General features: G+C 47.3%; 1 protein-coding gene across 1 annotated transcript; it reads right to left on the bottom strand.

The window, feature by feature from the left end:
- Positions 1 to 3,112: 3,112 nt before the first annotated feature.
- On the bottom strand, positions 3,113 to 23,556 carry LOC106605929 (uncharacterized). The gene is made up of 7 exons (XM_082975606.1): positions 23,215 to 23,556; positions 14,257 to 14,396; positions 13,798 to 13,923; positions 12,928 to 12,946; positions 10,482 to 10,544; positions 7,454 to 7,532; positions 3,113 to 7,314 (listed from the first exon to the last, which is right to left on the bottom strand). The coding sequence occupies exons 1-7, from the start codon at positions 23,237 to 23,239 to the stop codon at positions 7,233 to 7,235; spliced, it is 534 nt and encodes a 177-aa protein (XP_082831732.1). The 5' UTR covers positions 23,240 to 23,556; the 3' UTR covers positions 3,113 to 7,232.
- Between the last annotated feature and the right edge of the window lie 386 nt (positions 23,557 to 23,942).

The raw sequence follows: 23,942 nt of genomic DNA, 5'->3' as shown, positions 1-23,942 counted from the left end.
TATGTTAGAATTGCTTTGGAATGTTTCCACCTGATTTACAGCTAGACTGTATCCACAACTTAAACCCACGTAATGAATCACTAATGAACAGTGGTGGGAAAAGTACTCAATTGTCATACCTGAGTAAAAGTAAAGATACCTTAATAGAAAATGACTCAAGTGAAAGTGAAAGTCACCCAGTAAAATACTACTTGAGTAAAAGCCTTAAAGCATTTGGTTGTAAATATACTTAAATATCAAAAGTAAATGTAATTGCTAAAATATATCAAAAGTACAAGTAAAAGTATAAATAATTTCTTATTCCTTATATTAAGCAAACCAGACGGCACAATTCTCTGTTTTTTATTTATTTATGGTTAGCCAGGGGCACACTCCAACAGTCAGACATAATTTACAAATAAAGCATGTGTGTTCAGTGAGTCCGCCAGATCAGAGGCAGTAGGGATGACCAGGGATGTTCTCTTGATAAGTGTGTGAAGTGGACCTTTGGACCATTTTTCTGTGCTGCTAAGCATTGAAAATGTAATGAGTGCTTTTGGGTGTCAGGAAAAATATATGGAGTAAAAAGTACATTTTCTTTAGGAATGTAGTAAAAGTTGTCAAAAATATAAATAGTAAAGTAAAGTACAGATATTCAAAAAACTTCTTAAGCAGCAGTACTTCAAAGTATTTTTACTTAACGACTTACACCACTGCTAATAAATAACACAGACAAATAGAATAAGGCAATGGTAGGCTTGAAAGATAACAAAATGTTGTGCCAAACAGGTTTGATTTCTGTTAACAGGCCTATATAGAGTCTTAAGCCTCAGTTTGTAACAAAGCCATCTGAAGTATCTGCATCCTGTATGGTACAGTTAACTTCCTCAATAAGGAAGTGGCATTAATACTGGCAGTTATCAGACAGTTAGACATTAAGAGGCAACTCTCTCTCCCCCTTCCCTTATGGCCTCATACGATCAAATCAAATCAAATATTATTGGTCACATACACATATTTAGCCGATGTTATTGCAGGTGTTGCGAAAATGCCTGTGTTTCTAACTCCAACAGCGCAGTAGTGCAGTAGTATCTAACAATACACAGCAATACACACATGTCTAAATGTAAAAGAATGGAATTAAGAAATATATAAATATTAGGACAAGCAATGTTGGAGTGGCCGGCTAGTGTTGGCTATTTAACAGTCTGATGGCCTTGAGATAGAAGCGTTTTTTCAGTCTCTCTGTCCCAGCTTTGATGCACATGTACTCAACCCGTGGTTGATGTTCTTGAGGATCTTTTTGGCCTTCCTGTGAAATCAGGTGCTGTAGGTGTCCTGGAGGACAAGTAGTTTGCCCCCGGTGATGCGTTGGGCAGAACGCACCAACCTCTGGAGAGCCCTGTGATTGCGGGCGGTGCAGTTGATGTACCAGGCGGTGATACAGCCTGACAGAATGCTCTCAATTGTCCATCTGTAAAAGTTTGTGAAGGTTTTTGGGGCCAAGCCAAATTTCTTCAGCCTCCTGAGGTTGAAGAGGCTCTGTTGCGCCTTCTTCACCACTGTTTGTGTGGGTGGACCATTTCAGATCGTCAGTGTGTACACTGAGGAACTTGCAGCTTTCCACCTGCTCCACTGCGGTCCCGTCGATGTGGATAGGGGCGTGCTCCCTCTGCTGTTTCCTGAAGTCCACGATCAGCTCCTTTGTTTTGTTGACGTTGAGTGAGAGGTTATTTTCCTGGCACCACTCTCCCAGGGCCCTGACCTCCTCCCTGTAGGCTGTCTCTTCATTGTTGGTAATCAGGCCTACTACTGTTGTGTCGTCTGCAAACTTGATGATTGAGTTTGAGGCGTGCGTGGCCACGCAGTCATGGGTGAACAGGGAGTACAGGAGGGGGCTGAGCATGCACCCTTGTGGGGCCCCTGTGTTGAGGATCAGCGAAGTGGTGGTGTTGTTTCCTACCTTCACCACCTGGGGGCGGCACGTCAGGAAGTCCAGGACCCAGTTGCACAGGGTGGGGTTCAGACCCAGTGCCCCAAGCTTAATGATGTGCTTGGAGGGTACTATGATGTTGAATACTAAGCTATAGTGAATGAACAGCATTCTTACATAGGCATTCCTCTTGTCCAGATGGGATGAGGCAGTGTGCAGTGCAGTGGCGATTGCATCGTCTGTGCCTCTATTGGGGCGGTAAGCAAATTGAAGTAGGTCTAGGGTGTCAGGTAAGGTAGAGATGATATGATCAGGTCTGTCTTTAGAATCATCAGGAATTCTGAGAAATCATGTAACTGTACTGAAATACAGATGAAGACAACTCATCCAGGCTGACTGTATTGAAAGGTGGTGGCACTTCAACCCAGTGACCAACTTTAGGTTAACCACAGGTTATTCAACAATTACCCCAATTATTTTGTTAACACTTTATTGGGATAGTCTCAAGTAGATGGCTTGTAGATGTTCAATAACTGTTAACAACATTTAAACTAACTAGCCACTAACCCTAGCCTTAACCCTCATCCTAACCTAATCCCAGCCATAACCCTAACCCTTATTCTAAACCTAACCACAACCTACGCAAGCATTTGCTTATCAACAGCTAAGAGCCAGGAGGAAGATATACAGCAGTAAATGTGTTTACTGAAGTCAATCACTAGACTACATTATATAACTGTGAAGTAGTTGGAGTGTTAAGGAGAGATTGACTTGTTAGACAAATGTAATACTGTATGGTGTCAACGTCAATCAAACACACACACAGAGAGAGAGAGAGAGAGAGGGACAGACAGAGACAGAGAGACAGAAACAGAGAGAGAGAGAGAGAGAGAGAGAGAGAGAGAGAGAGAGAGAGAGAGAGAGAGGAAGAAAGCAGACAGAGAGAGAGCGAGAGGGAAAGCCATGGCTGTCCCCAGAATTTCCCTACATCTCTATCGTTGTCTTACACCCAGCTTTGGCAGTAAGCCAGTACATACAAGGTCCAAATAATACACATAAACCAAGTTAATACACCAATGGATACATTTAAAGCATGGCTCTTAAATGATATCTAAATAACACAGTCTGAGTGGAGTATGGTACTGTCACAAATTAATTAAGTCAATCAAGGGAAAACATAGATTAAACCAACAAGACACATAAAGATGAATAGCAGGATGTTTTAATACCAGCTGTTGAGCAGGTTAGCAAAGCAAACAGAAATGAGTGTTATACACATGAGTAATCATTCAATACAAAATCACATTAACAAATACATTCATTATTCATTCATTATGAAATTGAACAAAAATAAGTAATTTTGTTGTCATGTCAAAAGCCTAATAATGTGTTATATATCCTGTCAGTATTTCTACAAGAACAGTTATGATTCTCTAGTCCCATTTTAACTTCTGCTGCAGGTCTAACACACCCGTATCCTTCCACTTGTAGTTGTCCTTTCAGATCCACAAAAGGAATTCAACAAGTTCCTAAAGATAGCAGCAAGGTAGCAGTTTGGAATCTCGCTATTTGATTTGCGCTCACATAGAATATAAACCAATATAAGATGTGGAAAGTTGCCAGTCCTACATCCCTCACTATAAGCATTAGTTGACCTAAAGACAACACTAAAATCTGATCTGGGTCAGACGAGCCCATAGGCACAGATCTAGGATCAGCTTCCCCAACACTATTGTCATTAGGGGGAAACTTTAAATCAGTGTCTATGGGTCAATTTAATCTACTAAAGACATTGGATCCATGAGTCACTTCCTCAGTGACTAACTGGAAAACGGTAATACATATCGTAATCATATTTCATATTCTACTATGTACAAAATGTATATTATGTTTATATTACTAGATATATAATGATGTATTATTATAATAATAATTGTTTAACAGACAATGTCTAGGCAGAGTGGTGTGAGTAGGTGTGGCTGCGAACTGATTTCACATCCTCTCTGGTTCAATATCAAGCCTGGAACTCCAATGCTAAGTCATTCATAATCACAGAGGGACTTCCCTGGTATAGTGGGGAGGGAGAGAGAGGAACTATATCTGTTGCAACATACTACAGGAAGTGAACTGGTATGAACTGTTAGGAACTAGTGAAAGAGAAGGGAAAAGGAATGTCATGTGTCTGTGTGCTGTGTGCTGTTTGATTCAGAAATCTTTCACCCATCTTTACAGTAACTACAAACATATAAATAGTATCACACTGTCTCCACTATCAGGTGACACTATTACTCAACAGACCACAGATAATACTCCCTGAGTCATTACTGTCTATTTGTATACTGTCCATTTGTATGTATGTGTGTTAATATGCCTAGTCACTTATCATAGACAAGCGGGTGCAGCTATGGGAATCTAGCTTTCACAGCAAGAGATCCACTGCTGCACTAAAACTTTCTCAGAATGTAATACAAGACTATCTCAAGCCACATGCCCATTACAATGCTTTACAAATTAAATGACTTTTAAAACAGTTGGGCAGCTAAAAACACTAAGAACAACCACACTCACACCCCCGCGCGCACCCACGCACCACAAAACATACCCTCAGACCCACGCACCACAAAACACACCCACGCACCACAAAACATACCCTCAGACCCACGCACCACAAAACATACCCTCAGACCCACGCACCACAAAACATACCCCCAGACCCACGCACCACAAAACATACCCCCAGACCCACGCACCACAAAACATACCCCCAGACCCACGCACCACAAAACACACCCTCAGACCCACGCACCACAAAACACACCCTCAGACCCACGCACCACAAAACATACCCTCAGACCCACGCACCACAAAACACACCCTCAGACCCACGCACCACAAAACACACCCTCAGACCCACGCACCACAAAACATACCCTCAGACCCACGCACCACAAAACACACCCTCAGACCCACGCACCATAAAACATACCCTCAGACCCACGCACCACAAAACACACCCACGCACCACAAAACACACCCTCAGACCCACGCACCACAAAACATACCCTCAGACCCACGCACCTCAAAACATACCCTCAGACCCACGCACCACAAAACATACCCTCAGACCCACGCACCACAAAACACACCCTCAGACCCACGCACCACAAAACACACCCTCAGACCCACGCACCACAAAACACACCCTCAGACCCACGCACCACAAAACACACCCTCAGACCCACGCACCACAAAACACACCCTCAGACCCACGCACCACAAAACACACCCATGCACCACAAAACATACCCTCAGACCCACGCACCACAAAACATACCCTCAGACCCACGCACCACAAAACATACCCTCAGACCCACGCACCACAAAACACACCCTCAGACCCACACACCACAAAACATACCCTCAGACCCATGCACCACAAAACATACCCTCAGACCCACGCACCACAAAACATACCCCCAGACCCACGCACCACAAAACATACCCTCAGACCCACGCACCACAAAACATACCCTCAGACCCATGCACCACAAAACATACCCCCAGACCCACGCACCACAAAACATACCCTCAGACCCACGCACCACAAAACATACCCTCAGACCCACGCACCACAAAACATACCCTCAGACCCACGCACCACAAAACATACCCACGGGCACAAAACACACCCTCAGACCCACGCACCACAAAACACACCCACGCACCACAAAACATACCCTCAGACCCACGCACCACAAAACACACCCTCAGACCCACGCACCACAAAACACACCCTCAGACCCACGCACCACAAAACATACCCTCAGACCCATGCACGACAAAACATACCCTCAGACCCACGCAGCACAAAACATACCCTCAGACCCACGCACCACAAAACACACCCTCAGACCCACGCACCACAAAACATACCCTCAGACCCACGCACCACAAAACATACCCTCAGACCCACGCACCACAAAACATACCCTCAGACCCACGCACCACAAAACACACCCTCAGACCCACGCACCACAAAACATACCCTCAGACCCACGCACCACAAAACATACCCTCAGACCCACGCACCACAAAACATACCCTCAGACCCACGCACCACAAAACACACCAACGCACCACAAAACATACCCTCAGACCCACGCACCACAAAACATATCCTCAGACCTACGCACCACAAAACATACCCTCAGACCCACGCACCACAAAACACACCCACGCACCACAAAACATACCCTCAGACCCACGCACCACAAAACATACCCTCAGACCCACGCACCACAAAACACACCCACGCACCACAAAATATACCCTCAGACCCACGCACCACAAAACACACCCACGCACCACAAAACATACCCTCAGACCCACGCACCACAAAACATACCCTCAGACCCACGCACCACAAAACACACCCACGGGCACAAAACATACACTCAGACCCACGCACCACAAAACATACCCTCAGAACCACGCACCACAAAACATACACTCAGACCCACGCACCACAAACATACCCTCAGAACCACGTACCACAAAACATACCCTCAGACCCACGCACCACAAAACATACCCTCAGACCCACGCACCACAAAACACACCTACGCACCACAAAACACACCCTCAGACCCACGCACCACAAAACATACCCTCAGACCCATTCACCACAAAACACACCCACGGGCACAAAACATACCCCCAGACCCACGCACCACAAAACACACCCACGCACCACAAAACACACCCACGGGCACAAAACATACCCCCAGACCCACACACCACAAAATACACCCACGCACCACAAAACATACCCTCAGACCCACGCACCACAAAACATACCCTCAGACCCACGCACCACAAAACACACCCACGGGCAAAAAACATACCCCCAGACCCACGCACCACAAAACACACCCATGCACCACAAAACACACCCACGCACCACAAATCACACCCCCAGACCCACACACCACAAAACACACCCACGGGCACAAAACATACCCCCAGACCCACGCACCACAAAACACACCCACGCACCCCAAAACACACCCACGCACCACAAATCATACCCCCAGACCCACGCACCACAAAACACACCCACGGGCACAAAACATACCCCCAGACCCACGCTCCACAAAACACACCCACGCACCACAAAACACACCCACGCAGCACAAAACACATGCATGCACCACAAAACACACCCACGCACCACAAAACACCCACGCACCACAAAACACACCCACGGGCACAAAACACACCCACGGGAACAAAACATACCCCCAGACCCACGTACACACATTCACACTTTGGTTTCTTCTGCGTTGTTCACATTAACTGAGATTCGTTGGGTCCTATTCCTCCTCCTGTCAACACATCTGTAACTGAAATACCAAACAGATGTCTTTAGAAATACGTACAAATTCACAAAATAATTATTTATATACATTCAGTGACCTACACAATGTCTCAGTAAGCTTGACTTAACTAAAATACTTTGTGGACCACCCCCTCCATACACACCTCTTTCCTGCAATTAACAGTATGATGACTCCAGAGAAACATCCCAGAGCAACCCAGGTCACTGCGCGGTTCCTTTCATCTGTGTGGGAAAGAGAGAGAGGCCGAGGGAAAAGGAGGAAGCTAATGATAGGCTTTAGATTAGTAGACTAACACAGTCTTGTGGCTCACAGATGACCCTGGAACAAACCCAGTCTTCAACATGAGCATTCAGATAACACCCAAATCCATAACAGAACGAGAGATTTGACTATCAGTGTTGATATACAGTGCAGTCGGAAAGTATTGAGACCCCTTCCCTTTTTCCACATTGTTACGTTACAGCCTTTCCTTTTTTTTTTAACTAGGCAAGCCTACCCCAGCCAAACCCGGACGGCGCTGGGTCAGTTGTGCGCCGCCCTATGGGACTCCCAATCGCGGCCGGTGGTGATACAGCCTGGAATCGAATCGGGGTCTGTAGTGACGCCTCTAGCACTGAGAAGCAGTGCCTTATAGACCGCTGCGCCACTCAGGAGCCCTGAAAATTAATGTTATCCCCATCATCCTACACACAATACCCCAAAATGACAAAGCAAAAACAGTGTTATTAAAACATTTTAGCACATTTATTAAAAATAAAAAACGTAAATATTTATATAAGTATTCTGACCCTTTGCTATGAGCTCAGGTGCTCTGTTTCCATTGACCATCCTTGAGATGTTTCTACAACTTGATTGGAGTCCACCTGTGGTAAATTCAATTGATTGGACATGATTTGCACCATTGAAGGTCCCCCAAGAACAGTGGCCTCCATCATTCTTAAATGGAAGAAGTTTGGAACCCCCAAGACTCTTCCTAGAGCTGGCTGCCCGGCCAAACTGAGCAATCAGGGGAGAAGGCTTTGCTCAGGGAGGTGACCAAGAACCCGACGGTCACTCTGACAGAGCTCCAGAGTTCCTCTATGGAGATGGGAGTACCTTCCAGAAGGACAACCATCTCTGCAGCACTATTCCAATCAGGCCTTTATGGTAGAGTGGCCAGACGGAAGCCCCTCCTCAGTAAAAGGCACATGACAGCCTGCTTGGAGTTTGCCAAAAGGCACCTAAAGACTCTCAGACCATGAGAAACAAGATTCTCTGGTCTGATGAAACCAAGATTGAACTCTTTGGCCTGAATACCAAGTGTCACGTCTGGAGTAAACCTGGCACCATCCCTACGGTGAAGCATGGTGGTGGCAGCATCATGCGGTGGGGATGTTTTTCAGCGGCAGGGACTGGGAGACTAGTCAAGATCGAAGGAAGGATGAAAGGAGCAAAGTACAGAGAGATCCTTGATGAAAACCTGCTCCAGAGCGCTCAGGACCTCAGACTGGGGTGAAGGTTCACCTTCTAACAAGACAAAGACCCAAAGCTCACAGCCAAGACAATGCAGGAGTGGCTTCGGGACAAGTCTCTGAATGTCCTTGAGTGGCCCTGCCAGAGCCCGGACTTGAACCCGATCGAACATCTCTGGAGAGACCCAAAAATAGCTGTCAGCGACGCTCCCCATCCAATCTGACAGAGCTTGAGAGTATCGGCAGAGAAGAATGGGAGAAACTCCTCAAAGGTGTGCCAAGCTTGTAGCGTCATACCAAAGAAGACTCAATGCTGTAATCGCTGCCAAAAATGCATCAACAAAGTTCTAATTAAATGGTCAGAATATTTTTTGTTTTTTGAGAAATTTGCTAAGAAATCTACAAACCTGTTTTTGCTTTTGTCATTATGGGCTATTGTGTGTAGATTGATGAGGAGAAAAAACTATTTAATCCATTTTAGAATAAGGCTGTAACGTAACAAATGTGGAGGGGTTGGAATATTTTCTTAAAACTGCATTGTTGGTTAAGAGCTTGTAAGTAATCATTTCACCTGTTGTATTTGGCGCATGTGACAAATAACATTAGATTTTTTATCTGCTGTTACAGTATCTTAGCTTTAACACTCCTTCTGAGCCTAGCTGAGTCTCTCTGAGGTTAAATATGATCCTATTAGAGTAGATAAACACCTGATGAACTACCAAAGGAATCAACCAGCCATAAGAGGAAGACATACAAGCCATTATAAAGACAATTGTATTACAGTGGTGATAAGGGTCGTGGTGGGGGAGAGTGATATTTGCACATCGTTACAACCCTGTATATAGACATAATGACATTTGAAATGTCATTTTTCTTTTAGAACTTTTGTGTGTAATGTTTACTGTTCATTTTTGTATTGTTTATTTCACTTTTGTTTATGATCTATTTCACTTGCTTTGGCAATGTAAACATATGTTTCCCATGCCAATAAAGCCCTTAAATTGAATTGAGAGAGCGAATGAACATGGGGACATAGCTAGGGTAAATAGTAGGAGGGGTAAGTTGACAGAATCACTGAAATCCAAAATGGTAGTAATTCAGAAGTCATATAGAGGTCTCTGTCTTCCTGTCTTGACTCATGGTGGTAGACATATACATGGAGTGTACAAAACATTAATAATATTGCTCTCAGAACAGCATCAATTCGTCCGGGCACGGGCGAAAGCGTCCCACAGGGATGCTGGCCCATGTTGACTCCAATGCTTCCCACGGTTGTGTCAAGTTGGCTGGATGTCCTTTGGTTGATGGACCATTCTTGATACACACAGGAAACTGTTGAGCATGAAAACCCCAGCAGCGTTGCAGTTCTTGACAGTTCTTGACACAAACCGGTGCACCTGGCACCTATTACGATAACCCGTTCAAAGGCACTTACATTTTTTTTCTAGCCCATTGACCCTCTGAATGGCACACATACAATTGAGACATGGATTGTGTATCAAGGCTTAAAAATCTTCCGTTATCCTGTCTCCTCCCCTTCATCTACTCTGATTGAAGTGGATTTAACAAGTGCCATCAATAAGGGATCATAGCTTTCAGTTTATGTCATGGAAAGAGCAGGTGTCATTAATGTTTTGTACACTCATTGTAGACATTGATTCTCAGGACTGGGTGCCTAAAACACATCCTGATTCCAACTATGACTTAACACTCTGTCACCTGGTCTGATATCCTTGATGTGGTCAGGATTAGAGGGGCTGCTAGGTTCCATGGTGCAGTTACCTAAGAAACACAAGGGGATGATCAGTAACTTGTAACTTGTACAGCAGCTTTGGTATGATATCGTAAAGAACAGGCTCAATGCAGTTATTTAAAAAAAATGATAGGGTAAAAAATCCTTAAGCTACAGTAGGCCTACTACTGTAAGGAACGACACTGGAGAAGAGAAGCAGGTACGGGGAGTTGACATTTAATTTGGAACAAACAGGTAAAAGGACAGGAACAGCGTCAGAACTGGGTAACACAAAGACAGACGACAATCAATGCAGCAGATGGGGACCAGAGTGGGGGAACAGACAGATATAGGGGAGGTAACGACAGAGGTGATTGAGTCCAGGTGAGTCCAATAATCGCTGATGCGCGTGACGAGTGAAGGCAGGTGTGCGTAGTGATGGTGGCAGGAGTGCGTAATGCTGGAGAGCCTGACGCCCTCGAGCGCCGGGGGGAAGAGTGGGAGCAGGCGTGACAACTACAAGGTTATCTATTCCCTTTCTTTATTGTTTTACTGTTACCTCAGCTGCAGGGTCTGTCTGCTAAGTCTCTGGGTGTTTCTCAGTATGCATACTACCGTGCTCCACACACTCACTCTCCAAGTGCATTCTCCGAGGATGTTCTCTTGAGTACGTCTTGTGAGGACGAGAGTGTGGAGAACACATAAAACATTTCATTTCAGCAGCACCCCCCTACTGTATTACCTCACGCTGCACCTCCCCATTCACTGAACCTTCTTACAGCAAAGACAATCGAAACAATAGAGATGAAACAAGGTAGAGAGAAAGCAAATGTTCTACTTCATAACTCTCAGCTAGCTATGTGTGAATTGTAAGAATCTAGCTAACCAGATAGTTTAACAGGCAAACATGTCCTAAAATTAATGGTATGCAAAGTAGATGTCAATTCATTGTGTGTAGCTAGCTAATGTTAAAGTTGCGTCTATTCGTTTCTGGTATCAGAACAAAATAGTCAGCACATAGTAACTTCTGATTTATTTGTACTTTAATTAATGCAAACACGTGTGTGGTAAATGGGTGGTTCATATATATACGGTCTCGCTGTTATACCTTGCAGGGCAAACAGAGAAGAGAACGACACCTCCTATTGTTCTCGCTTATATACTCTGACAGTGATAGTTCCCGCTCAATGCTGGCCTGTCAGAGGGAGGAGGAGCGTGGTTTAAACTTGCTCCTCCTATCGTCGGCGTGCAGGCTGGTCCCAGCCTAGTGACGCACTTCCTGTCTTCAGCAGTTGATTTATCCGTAGCTTATATACTTAATATTGTAGCATAGCTTCCCCGGTATATTATAAAGGTTATGCATACAAATAGCCAGTTCAACCCTAACACTAACAATTCTCTAACAGTAGTAGCTAGCCAGTTAGCCCCATTGACTTATTATGGGCTTGTGATCTGCACACACTACAGTGGCTTTTGTAGGCAGGTAAACATGACAAAATGAACCCAGCATGTACAGTGAGCTCTAAAAGTATTGGGACAGTGACACGTTTTGTTGTTTTGGTTCTGTACTCCAGCACTTAGGATTTGAAATGATACAATGACTATGAGGTTAAAGTGTAGACAAAAATTGTCACTGTCCCAATACTTTTGGAATTCACTGTATTTGTTAACGTCTCAAGATATTGCAGTCAGGCAACATATGACATATGAATGGGAAACATTTAATTAGTCTGAGTTTATTTTCTATAGCCTAGTGGTAAGAACATTGGGCCAGTTACCAAAAGGTTGCTGGATTGAATCCCTGAGCTGACAAGGTAAAAATCTGTCATTCTGCCCCTGAACAAGGGAGTTAACCCACTGTTCCCCGGTAAACCGTCATTGTAAATAAGAATTTGTTCTTAACTGACTTGCCAGGTTAAAAAATAAAAAATAATGTCTGCCATTGATTTCAATGGATACTTTGTGTTGAAGCTTGCATCGGTGCATGCTTCAAAATATGTTCAAATGGAGTATGCATTCGAGAAATGCCCTACGTGCTCCATTTCACATACTTTGATTTGGACTCATACTCCACCCTCACATGCTCCAACACCGTATGACTCTCTTCAGTTCCTGTGTGATTTTTTATTCAGTTACTGTAAAAATAAGTTAGTAGATTGATGAATGGAAACCACAGTGTGTTTGTGTGCATGCGTGTGCATTTGCGTGTGTCGTGTCTCTCTGTCTTGGAGGGTGCGTGTGTGTCGGTGCCTCTCTGTGTGTGTGTGTGTGTGTGTGTGTGTGTGTGTGTGTGTGTGTGTGTGTGTGTGTGTGTGTGTGTGTGTGTGTGTGTGTGTGTGTGTGTGTGTGTGTGTCGGTGTCTCTGTGTGTCGGTGTGTGTGTGTGTGTTATCTAACGTTAGTTGTTTTCAGTTGGAGGTGGGGTTATACTCACATTCTACTTTATTCACCACCTGAAAGACAACAGAGAGGAGGTGACAATAAGAGACAATGAAGTGATGCAGTCTAGACTCTAGACTTTTACAACTCCAGCCATGCATTGATCCATTGATGTAGTCTAGACCTTTACAACTCCAGCCATGCATTGATCCATTGATGTAGTCTAGACCTTTACAACTCCAGCCATGCATTGATCCATTGATGTAGTCTAGACCTTTACAACTCCAACCATGCATTGATCCATTGATGTAGTCTAGACCTTTACAACTCCAACCATGCATTGATCCATTGATGTAGTCTAGACCTTTACAACTCCAGCCATGCATTGATCCATTGATGTAGTCTAGACCTTTACAAGTCCAGCCATGTATTGACCCACTGATGTAGTGGAGACCTTTACAAGTCCAGCCATGCATTGATCCATTGATGTAGTCTAGACCTTTACAAGTCCAGCCATGCATTGACCCACTGATGTAGTGGAGACCTTTACAAGTCCAGCCATGCATTGATCCATTGATGTAGTCTAGACCTTTACAAGTCCAGCCATGCATTGATCCATTGATGTAGTCTAGACCTTTACAAGTCCAGCCATGCATTGACCCACTGATGTAGTGGAGACCTTTACAAGTCCAGCCATGCATTGATCCATTGATGTAGTCTAGACCTTTACAACTCCAGCCATGCATTGACCCACTGATGTAGTGGAGACTGACAACTCCAGCCAAGCATTGATCCATTGCCAGCACTTTCATGTGATATGCTCCCCTCTTTCTTTCTGAATGTCTGACCTTACTTCTCTCTCACACTTGCATGGAGAAGAGGTGACAACCAAATTCAAAGGCAACATTAGTACTTGATACAGTACCTGAGGCTTTACACAGTCCGCCGTGTACTTCAGGGTGCCCAGACAGACTGTGGTAGTGATGGACTGTCTGGTCAGACCCAGAACCTGATCTGAGTTTGTTTCACCTTTAAAGGTCAGCGTGGATCCCTAAACAAAACACACAGACAGAGTTTCTCCTGGTCAGTAACAACTTGTTCCCTAATGATGACAGATGCACTAGTCTTCTGAACAGGGTTGGGGTTTAAATCAAATCGAAGTCAGCCAATTCAGGAAGTAAACTGAAATTCCAATTCAATAATTTAAAAAGGGCATCTACTTTCAATGACTTCTCAATAAGTTGGAAAAAGAGACATTATTTATGTCAGAAGTTTTTCAATTTTTGGAAAAAAATTCAAACCACTTCATGCATTTGACTGACTTCAATTGAAATTGACCCTAACCCTGCTTCTGAATGATTGGGTGATTTCTGCTGTCACTCACATTTGGATATGCCCACTCTGTTTCACAATTCATTGATGGCGGGGGCTCTGAGAGGTGATAGGTTGTTGTACCATTGGGAGCTTGAGAAAAGTTACAGTGAATGGACAGGGAGCTGGCACATCTAATCAGCAGAAACACCCCTGTGAGAGAAAATAGAATCAGCTACAACTCTGGACATTGCATGGCTTATATGATCCTGTTCACAGAGTCTATTTCCCAATAGCATGGCCTTCAAGTTTCTGGGCTTTCCTACTGTGTACATATCCGCGAAAAGTAGCAGTGCTAAGGGTACTGTAGCACTCACTGAAAAATCTGAAATAATTCAAAACAAACAAAAATACATATATATTGTCACGTCCTGACCCTAGTAAGATGTCATTTTCTATAGTAGAGTTGGTCAGGGCGTGACAGGGGGTGTTTTTGGGTGGTTTGTCTATGTTTAGTTCTTGGTTTTCTATTTCTATGTTGGAGTTTTGGGATGATCTCCAATTAGAGGCAGCTGGTTTGCATTGTCTCTAATTGGAGATCATATTTAAGTATTTTTTTTTCCTATTGTGTTTGTGGGTAGTTGTTCTCCGTTTAGTTGTATGTTGCCTGACGTGACTGTTTGCTGTCGTTTTGTTTCTTTGTAAAAGTGTTTCGTTTTTTCATTAAAGAATAATTATGAGCACTCAACACGCCGCGCCTTGGTCCCCTCTATACGACGCCCATTACAGAATTACCCACCACGATTGGATCAAGCGGCGTGCCCGGGCAGAGATGGATACCTGGTCAAATGAGGAGTGGATTGAAAGGAGAAACTGGACTTGGGGCCAGGTTTTGGACAGGTATCGTAGCCTACCGGGGAAGAACGAGAGGCAGCCCCAGAAAATGTTTTTTGGGGGGCACACAGGTAGTTTGGCGGGGCTAGGGGTGAGTCCTGAGCCAACTCCCCGTGCTTATCATGGTGTGCATGTGTATGCTCCTCGCACTCTCACTCCAGTGCGCCTCCATAGCCCAGTACGTCCGGTGCCTGCTCCTCGCACTCTCCCTCCAGTGTGCCTCCATAGCCCAGTACGTCTGGTGCCTGCTCTGCGCACCCGGTCCTCAGTGCGTCTCTCTAGTCCGGTGAGACCTGTTCCAGCTCCACGAGAAAAGCCTCCAGTGATAATCTATGGTCCGAAGCCTGTAGTGATGATCCATGGCACGAAGCCTGTAGTGATGATCCATGGCCCGGAGCCTGTAGGGATGTTCCATGGCACGAAGCCTCCAGAGGTAATCCATGGCCCGGAGCCTGTAGAGATAATCCATGGCAAGAAGCCTGTAGGGATTATCCATGGTCCGGAGCCTGTAGGGATAATCCATGGCAAGAAGCCTGTAGGAATGATCCATGGCCTGGAGCCTGTAGAGGTGATCCATGGTACGAAGCCTCCAGTGATGATCCATGGTGCGGAACCTGTAGAGATGATCCATGGCATGGAGCCTGCAGCAACGGTCCCTAGTCCGGAACCTATAATGATGCTTCCCAGTCCGGAGCCTCCGGCGATGCTCCACAGTCCGGAACCTCCCGAGACGGCCGACAGTCCGGAACCTCCCGAGACGGCCGACAATCCGGAACCTCCCGAGACGGCCGACAGTCCGGAAACCTCCCGAGACGGCCGACAGTCCGGAAACCTCCCGAGACGGCCGACAGTCCGGAACCTCCCGAGACGGCCGACAGTCCGGAACCTCCCGAGACGGCCGACAGTCCGGAACCTCCCGAGACGGCCGACAGTCCGGAACCTCCCGAGACGGCCGACAGTCCGGAACCTCCCGAGACGGCCGACAGTCCGGAACCTCCTGAGAAGTTCCCCAGTCCAGAGTCTTCAGCGGCGGCCTGCAGCCCAGAGTCTTCAGCGGCGGCCTGCAGCCCAGAGTCTTCAGCGGCGGCCTGCAGCCCAGAGTCTTCAGCGGCGGCCTGCAGCCCAGAGTCTCCAGCGGTGGCCTGCAGCCCAGAGTCTCCAGCGGTGGCCTGCAGCCCAGAACCTCCAGCGGCGGCCTGCAGCCCAGAACCTCCAGCGGCGGCCTGCAGTCCAGAACCTCCAGCAGCGGCCTGCAGCACAGAGCCTCCTCCGACGATCCACGGTCCGGTGTTACAGAAGCAGAGGGATCTGCGGGCGGAGCGGGGGTTATGCCCCGAACCGGAGCCACCTCCGTTGCTGGAGGGTCTGCTGGATAGTAAGGTTCTGGGTACTGCACTAGAGCCGCCATAGACAATTATCACCCTCCCTACCCTCCTTTTTGTTTTGTGGTTTCTGTTGTTGGTTTCTGTTGCATTCGGAGTCTGCACCTTTTGGGGGGGGGGGGGGGGGGGGGGGGGTACTGTCACGTCCTGACCCTAGTAAGATGTAATTTTCTATAGTAGAGTTGGACAGGGGGTGTTTTTGGGTGGTTTGTTTGGTTTTCTATTTCTATGTTGGAGTTTTGGGATGATCTCCAATTAGAGGCAGCTGCAAATGAATTACTTACAAATCATACGATGTGACTTTCTGGATTTTTGTTTTAGATTCCGTCTCTCACAGTTGAAGTGTACCTATGATAAAAATTACAGACCTCTACATGCTTTGTAAGTAGGAAAACCTGCAAAATCGGCAGTGTATCAAATACTTGTTCTCCCCACTGTGTGTGTGTGTGTGTGTGTATATATATATATATATATAGTGGCAGACCAGGGGGTTTGGTCAAGACGTTTACACAGATCAGACATGGACAGAGTATGATTAGCTCGGTTTCAAGGGTGTTTATTAAATAATAAATTAAAAGAAAAGGATAGATCTCCCCCATGAAACCCTCTCCGGGATACCGTCTTCTGGGCTCCAGGTCTTGCTGTATCCTGTCGGGCACACAAACTGAAACTCCCTCGTCTTAGCTCGGGTAACGTCTCCAACTACACGGAAGTCACCTTACTTCCCCCCAGTCCTCTCCTGTGTGCTGCCCTTCTGGCAGCTATATGGAGCTTGTACAGCTGGTGAGCAATCAGCCCTTGATTACTCAAACTCCCCAATCAGCCCCAATTAATCCTGGGCGGAGAGCCCATCGAGACCTGGCATGTCCAGCAGATGGAGCCATCGCCTCGTGATGTATACTCCGTCTGTCACCAGGCCTCGACGAGTCTCCCTCTGGTGGCTAACATGCTGTACGCCCCCCCCCCTTAGCTCTGTCGGGGAGGGGACTGTCGTCAGTGCGACGTATGTCTCCCTTCTCGATAGGGCATCCGCGTTTCCATGCTTCGCCCCTGACCTGTGCACAACAGAAAAAGAGAAGCGTTGAAGGGACAAGAACCACCTGGTAACCCGATCGTTTGTGTCCTTTCCCCTGGCTATCCAGACCAAGGGAGCATGGTCCGTGACCAGGGTGAAGTGGGTACTTGAGAGTGTTTAGCACCCACTTCACCGCTAGACACTCTTTCTCAACAATGGAGTACTTTTTTCTCTAGGAACCAGCTTTCTGCTGATGTACATGATGGGGTGCTCCTCCCCATCGTGTATCTGGGACAGAACGGCACCTAGTCCCGTATCACATGCATCCATCTGGACCACCATCGGCACCTGGAAATTGGGCGCTACGAGAATCGGATGGGAGCACAGCGCTTCCTTCAGACGGCTGAACGCCGCTTGTGTCTCGTTCGTCCATTTCACTGTTTTCGGGAGGCAGGCCCTGGTTAGATCGGTGAGGGGGGAAGCCCTAGCCGCAAAGTTGGGGATAAATCGGCTATAGTATCCTGCCAGTCCCAGGAAGGACTTGACCTGTGTCTTGGTGCGTGAAATGGGCCAGTCACGCACCGCGTGAACCTTCCTCTCCTGGGGCTTGACGTTCCCCCGTCCGATCAAATACCCCAGGTACTCCACCTCCTCAAAACCTAGTTTGCACTTCTTGGGGTTCATGGTCAATCTGGCTTGTCTGAGCACGTCCAGCACCGCCTGGAGGCGCGTCAAGTGGTCTTCCCAACCTTGGCTGTGGATGATGATGTCATCCAAATAGGCCGCTGCGTACTGCTGGTGGGGTAGAAGTACTTTGTTCATCAGCCGCTGGAATGTGGGTGGGGCTCCGTGGAGACCGAACGGGAGCACCCGGTACTGATACAACCCGTCTGGTGTTGAAAACTCTTTTCTCCCGGGAGGAGGCTGCCAACAGTACCTGCCAATATCATTTGGTCAGGTCAAGGGTGCTGATGTACCGGGCCTTTCCCAATCGGTCAATGAGCTCGTCCACCCTCGGCATGGGATATGCGTCGAACAAGCTGATGTCGTTCAACCCCCAAAAATCGTTACAGAAGCGGAGGCTACCGTCCAGTTTGGATAACAACACGATGGGGTTGCACCATGCACTGTGGGACTCTTCAACGACCCATCCTCAGCATAGCCTCCACTTCCTGTTTCACGACCTTCTTTTGGGCCTCCGGAATCCGATATGGCCTCTTTCTTACTGTTTCGCCGGGCCGGGTACTGATGTGGTGTTCAATGAGGGTCATGCGGCCGGCTTCTCGGAGAACACCGCCGTGTTCCGATCGAGAAGCTCCCTGAGCTCTTGCTTCTAGGCCGGGTCGAGGTCCTCATTGCTCGGGACCAGTGGCGTCCTGGGTCCCAACCATAACCCGGCCAAGGCTGTCCTCTCGTGCCACTTCTTCAACAGGTTCACGTGGTAAATCTGTTGAGGTTTCCGTCTCCCCGGTTGCCGTACGCGGTAATTGACAGGTCTCATCTTCTCGACCATCTCGTATGGTCTGTGCCATGTTGCCAGGAACTTACTTTCGGCCGTGGGGATTAAGACCAGCACCCTGTCTCCCACCTGGAATTCTCGGGGCTGGGCTCCCCGATTGTAGACCTGTGCTTGTGTGCGTTGGGCCTTCTCCATTTGTTCCCTCACGACGGGCCATACGGCTGTCATCCGCTCCCTCATCGTCTCCACGTGCTCTACCATGCTGCGTAATGGGGTCGGTTGGGCTTCCCACACCTCCTTTGCGAGGTCCAGTAGGCCGTGTGGCCTCCTCCCGTAGAGGAGTTAGAATGGGGAAAACCCAGTGGAGGATTGGGGTACTTCTCAGATTGAGAACATTAGGTGGGGTAGTAGCTGGTCCCAGTTCTTCCCGTCCTGCTCGATGACCTTCCGCAGCATCTGTTTGAGCGTTTTATTAAAGCGCTCGACGAGCCCATCCGTCTGCGGGTGAAAAACGGAGGTCCGGATCTGCTTGATCTGCAGGAGGGCACACAACTCTTTCATGAGGCGTGACATAAACTCTGCACCTTGGTCTGTCAAGATCTCGTTCGGGATGCCCACCCGACTAAAGCCGTGGAACAGCTCCCAGGCGATTCCCTTGGATACCGCCGTCCGTAGGGGAATGGCCTTGGGATACCGGGTGGCATAATCTACTATGACCAGCATGTACTATGTCCATGGCAATGCGTTCAAAGGGCACCCTGATGATCGTAGGGGGACCAATGGGCTTCGGAAGTGGGCTTTCGGGGCCGTGAGTTGACACTCCGGGCAGCTGCGACAGTAGTCTTCCACGGCCCTCCTCATCCCGGGCCAGTGGAACCGTGCTGCGAGCCGTTCCCGGGTCTTCTTCATTCCCAGGTGCGCCCCCAACAGGTGGGTGTGGCCCAGCTGAAGAACGGTTCCCACGTACCGTCGGGGCAGCAACAATACCTCTCGAAGTTCCCCCTGTTGGCGTGACACCTGATACAAAAGGTTATTCTTGATTTGGAAAAGGGGGTATCGCTTGTCACTCACCCCCGGAAGTAGCTGTCCATCCACCGCTATCACTTGGGCTGCGGCGGCTTTCAAGTTCGGATCCTCCCACTGGGCCGTCCCGAATTGTCCCCTCAGCTGGCCCCCAGTGGGGGTCTCGACTGGCCCCTCGACATCGAGGAGGGGGAGGCTGGGCTCCTCCTCCAGGTGTTCCCCAGGGGGTACGGGTTCCGGCGCCCCCTCCGACTCCGGAGCAGTAGACACATGCTGGTTAACCGGTTGTTTCCGGGCCGCACAGGCTATTGGTCGTCCCTGCTCTCTTCTTCAGCTGGCTCATACCTTCTTCCTCAACTCGTGCCCCCATAGGGCCGCGAACTGCGGACAATCCCGTCCCACTAGGAGAGGTTCCGGGAACTCTGGCACTGCACCCACAAACACCTCATTTGGTCTCCATCTACCTGGGGTTGTCGGTGACGGGTCGGCCCTACCCCAGCCGTTTCTCCATGGGTTTGCGGTCCTTTGGCCCGGCCGACTGTCGGTTCGGGGTACACCGCTGTGGGGCTGTCCTTCCGTCCCCTCGGACAGATCGCCGACTCGTCCCGGCTCCCACTCAGCAGGGCCTGCGTGTTATGATGCGTCTCCACTGCTTCCAGGAGGCCCTCCAAGGTCTGGGGTGCGCATAGACTCGCTGCCCTCTTCATGTCGTGGGGTAGCGCCCGTAAGAAGCGATCCGGGACCACTTTGTTGAGAATGGAGAGGGTGGATACGTCAGTTAGGAGCCATGCCCTGGTGACGCGCAGTAGGTCGCTCATCTGTGCTCGGGGGGATGCGTCGGCTACGAACCTCCAGTCGTGGAACCGTTGAGCCCGATGGGCCAGGCTGTACCCGAAACGGCTGAGTATCTCCCGTTTGAGTCCATCGTAATTAGCCGCCTGTTCGTCACCTTACTTCCCCCAGTCTTCTCCTGTGTGCTGCCCTTCTGCCAGCTTTATGGGGCTTGTACAGCTGGTGAGCAATCAGCCCTTGATTACTCACCTACTCCCCAATCAGCCCCAATTAGTCCTGGGGGGAGAGCCCGTCGAGACCTGGCACGTCCAGCAGATGGAGCCATCGCCTCGTGATGTATACTCCGTCTGTCACCAGGCCTCGACGAGTCTCCCCCTGGTGGCTGACCTGCTGTACGCCACAATATATAGTATATACACTAAACAAAAATATAAACACAACATGTAAAGTGTTGGTCCCATATTTCATGGGCTGAAATAAGATCCCAGAAATGTCCCATACGCACAAAAAGCTTATTTATCTAAAATGTTTTGCACAAATTTGTTTACATCCCTGTTAGTGAGCATTTCTCCTTTGCCAAGATAATCCATCCACCTGAAAAGTGTGGCATATCAAGAAGCTGATTAAACAGCATGACCATTACACAGCACCTTGTGCTGGGGACAATAAAAGGCCACTATAAAACGTGCGGTTTTGTCACACAACACAATGCCACAGATGTCAACATTTTTGAGGGGGCGTGCAATTGGCATGCTGACTGCAGGAATTTCTAACACAGTTGTTGCTAGAGAATGTAATGTTAATTTCTCTACCATAACAAGTCATTTTAGAGAATTTGGCAGTATGTCCAACAGGCCTCACAACCGCAGACCATGTGTAACCATGCCAGCCCAGGACCTCCACATCCAGCTTCTTAACCGGGCGGGATTTTCTGAGACCAGCTGGTGAAACTGAGGAGAATTTCTGTCTGTAATAAAGACCTTTTGTGGGGGAAAACTCATTCTGATTGGCTGGGCCTGACTCCCAAGTAGGTGGGCCTATACCCTCCCAGGCCCACTGATGGCTGTGCCCCTGCCAGTCATGTGAAATCCATAGATTAGGCCCTAATTAATGAATTTAAATTGATTGATTTCCTTATGTGAACTGTAACTCATTAAAATCGTTGAAATTGTTGCACGTTGCATTTATATTTTTGTTCAGTAAATATATAAAAAATATTTTAAAAATCTCACAAAAGTAGTGCACTGGACCCATACAATATAGCTGTCTGCAACACAGGGGAAAACATGTTTCACACAAAAGTAGTGCATTTACTTTACTACTCCTGTTTTCAGGCCTGGTCCTGGCCATTCTGCTGCCCTAGGCAAGACACAAATATTACACCACCCAGCAAAACTAAAATAGTCCCAGTAAGCAAAATGACATTGAAAAGATGTCTAAAATATGCATTTTCCAGATGTTGAAGTTAGGTTAAATTTAGGTTCTGAACGAAAGGTGTAAATATGACCCATATATAGAAGTCTATGTTTGGGCCAAATCAAGGCTGGTCCAGACTGGACCAAAAACCAACGTCCGTGGACGTGGAAATCAAGACAGGTCTGGACTGCACCAAAAAAAAAAAAAAACTGCTAGTCCAGACAGGACCAAAAAAAGATGTCCAAAAGACGTCATCTGTGCTTACTGGGGGTGTAGCCTGCATGGGTCTGCAATGGAATGTTATGACTGACCATCCATGTGTTAGGCCCACCGTTTGTAAAACAGGCTGTTGCATTGGGTATATTAGTCCTGATTCCTGTGACTAATCCATTTGGCTATTTAAGCTCTGAATATCAGCTACCCAACTTAATCAGGAGTTATGTTTGTGGTCTACAGTGTAGTATTTTCATAATGCCATCACTATAGGTGATTTCAGGGAATGTTTTCCTTATTTCAGTAGAAACATTTCAGTAGAAGGATACAACAGAAAATGCACATGTGAAACTTCACAACCAGACAAGTCAAAACAATTTTGCTGTCTTGCATGGCAATAAAACGTACTTGTTAATATTTTGGATCCATTTGGGTCCTACAGACCCGACCCTACTTGGACCTGGCCCTCTCTCATCTCAGACCTGTTTCAGGTCGGATCTGGTCCACATCCGATTCAAATCGGGTAGTGTACTGATTTTATTTTTAAATGACCGCGTCCTGTTATGGCCGAGTGGAAAGTTTGCTGGTCCAATTCGGTTCGGGTCTCATTTTTGGACTCAAGAAGACCTCTACAGACGTGAGTACTACTTTCAAAACTACTGGCTGGAATTATACAAATCCTTTGGAGCATCACTTTTAGGGTACTTCATTAACAATGTCTTTGCAAATAAACAATGTCGGCATGTAGCTTAAACATATGGTAAAAAAAATAGATAATATATCATCTCATGTCACATATCTCTATCTATGAATGCGAGTAATGTATCCAGTCCTCACCATTCACAGCGAAGATTGACACCATCTCACCAGAATTCCTGTTTGTTGTGTAAAATTGATGTAAGACAGATCTGTTCAGCGTTCCGCTGCGAATGAACCCTTTCAAACTTCAACCAGCCTTTTGGGTCTTTCTGCTGCGTTAACCGCGCCCCCGGCCAATCGGATAACCATAAACTACGCTACTGTACACGTGCCTCTAGCTCAGCCAATTATGTAGCTATCAGGCCACATCTTGATTTTTTTATGGTGACGGAAATGATACGATATTATCTCATCACAAAGATGACAAGTCACCTTCATCAGGGTGAGTAAAACCGGCAGTTCTACTCTGTCTTTCTTCCACTTCGCCTACTCAGTCCTCTCTTCCAGCCCGTGGGCACTAATAATGGAACGATTGCACAATTTTGGCATGCACACATGACATAACCTACAAACACCCCTACTAGACACCAGCCAACATTTGACAATCAGGAAGTGTAGAGATGAAGGGTGAAGACTATACAGTGCCTACATGCTACATGCTTCCCTACACACCTGATACCTGTGACTCCTGTGTAGTTATTCATTCCCCGAGCTCTACTACTAGGAGTGGGGGATGGTTTGACCACCAACCTCAGAGGACCTGGTCTCTCAGCTCTGAGATGGAATTTCCCTTCACATTCACACACAGGATGCTTCTATAAACTGTGTGTGTGTGGGGGGGGGCAATAGGTACATTCTTCTGGAAC

Source organism: Salmo salar, chromosome 05, assembly GCF_965601325.2.
Source record: "Salmo salar chromosome 05, fSalSal1, whole genome shotgun sequence".
Taxonomy (NCBI): domain Eukaryota; kingdom Metazoa; phylum Chordata; class Actinopteri; order Salmoniformes; family Salmonidae; genus Salmo; species Salmo salar.
Note: the sequence above shows the minus strand (reverse complement) of the source record. Positions and strands in the feature narration are given on the sequence as shown.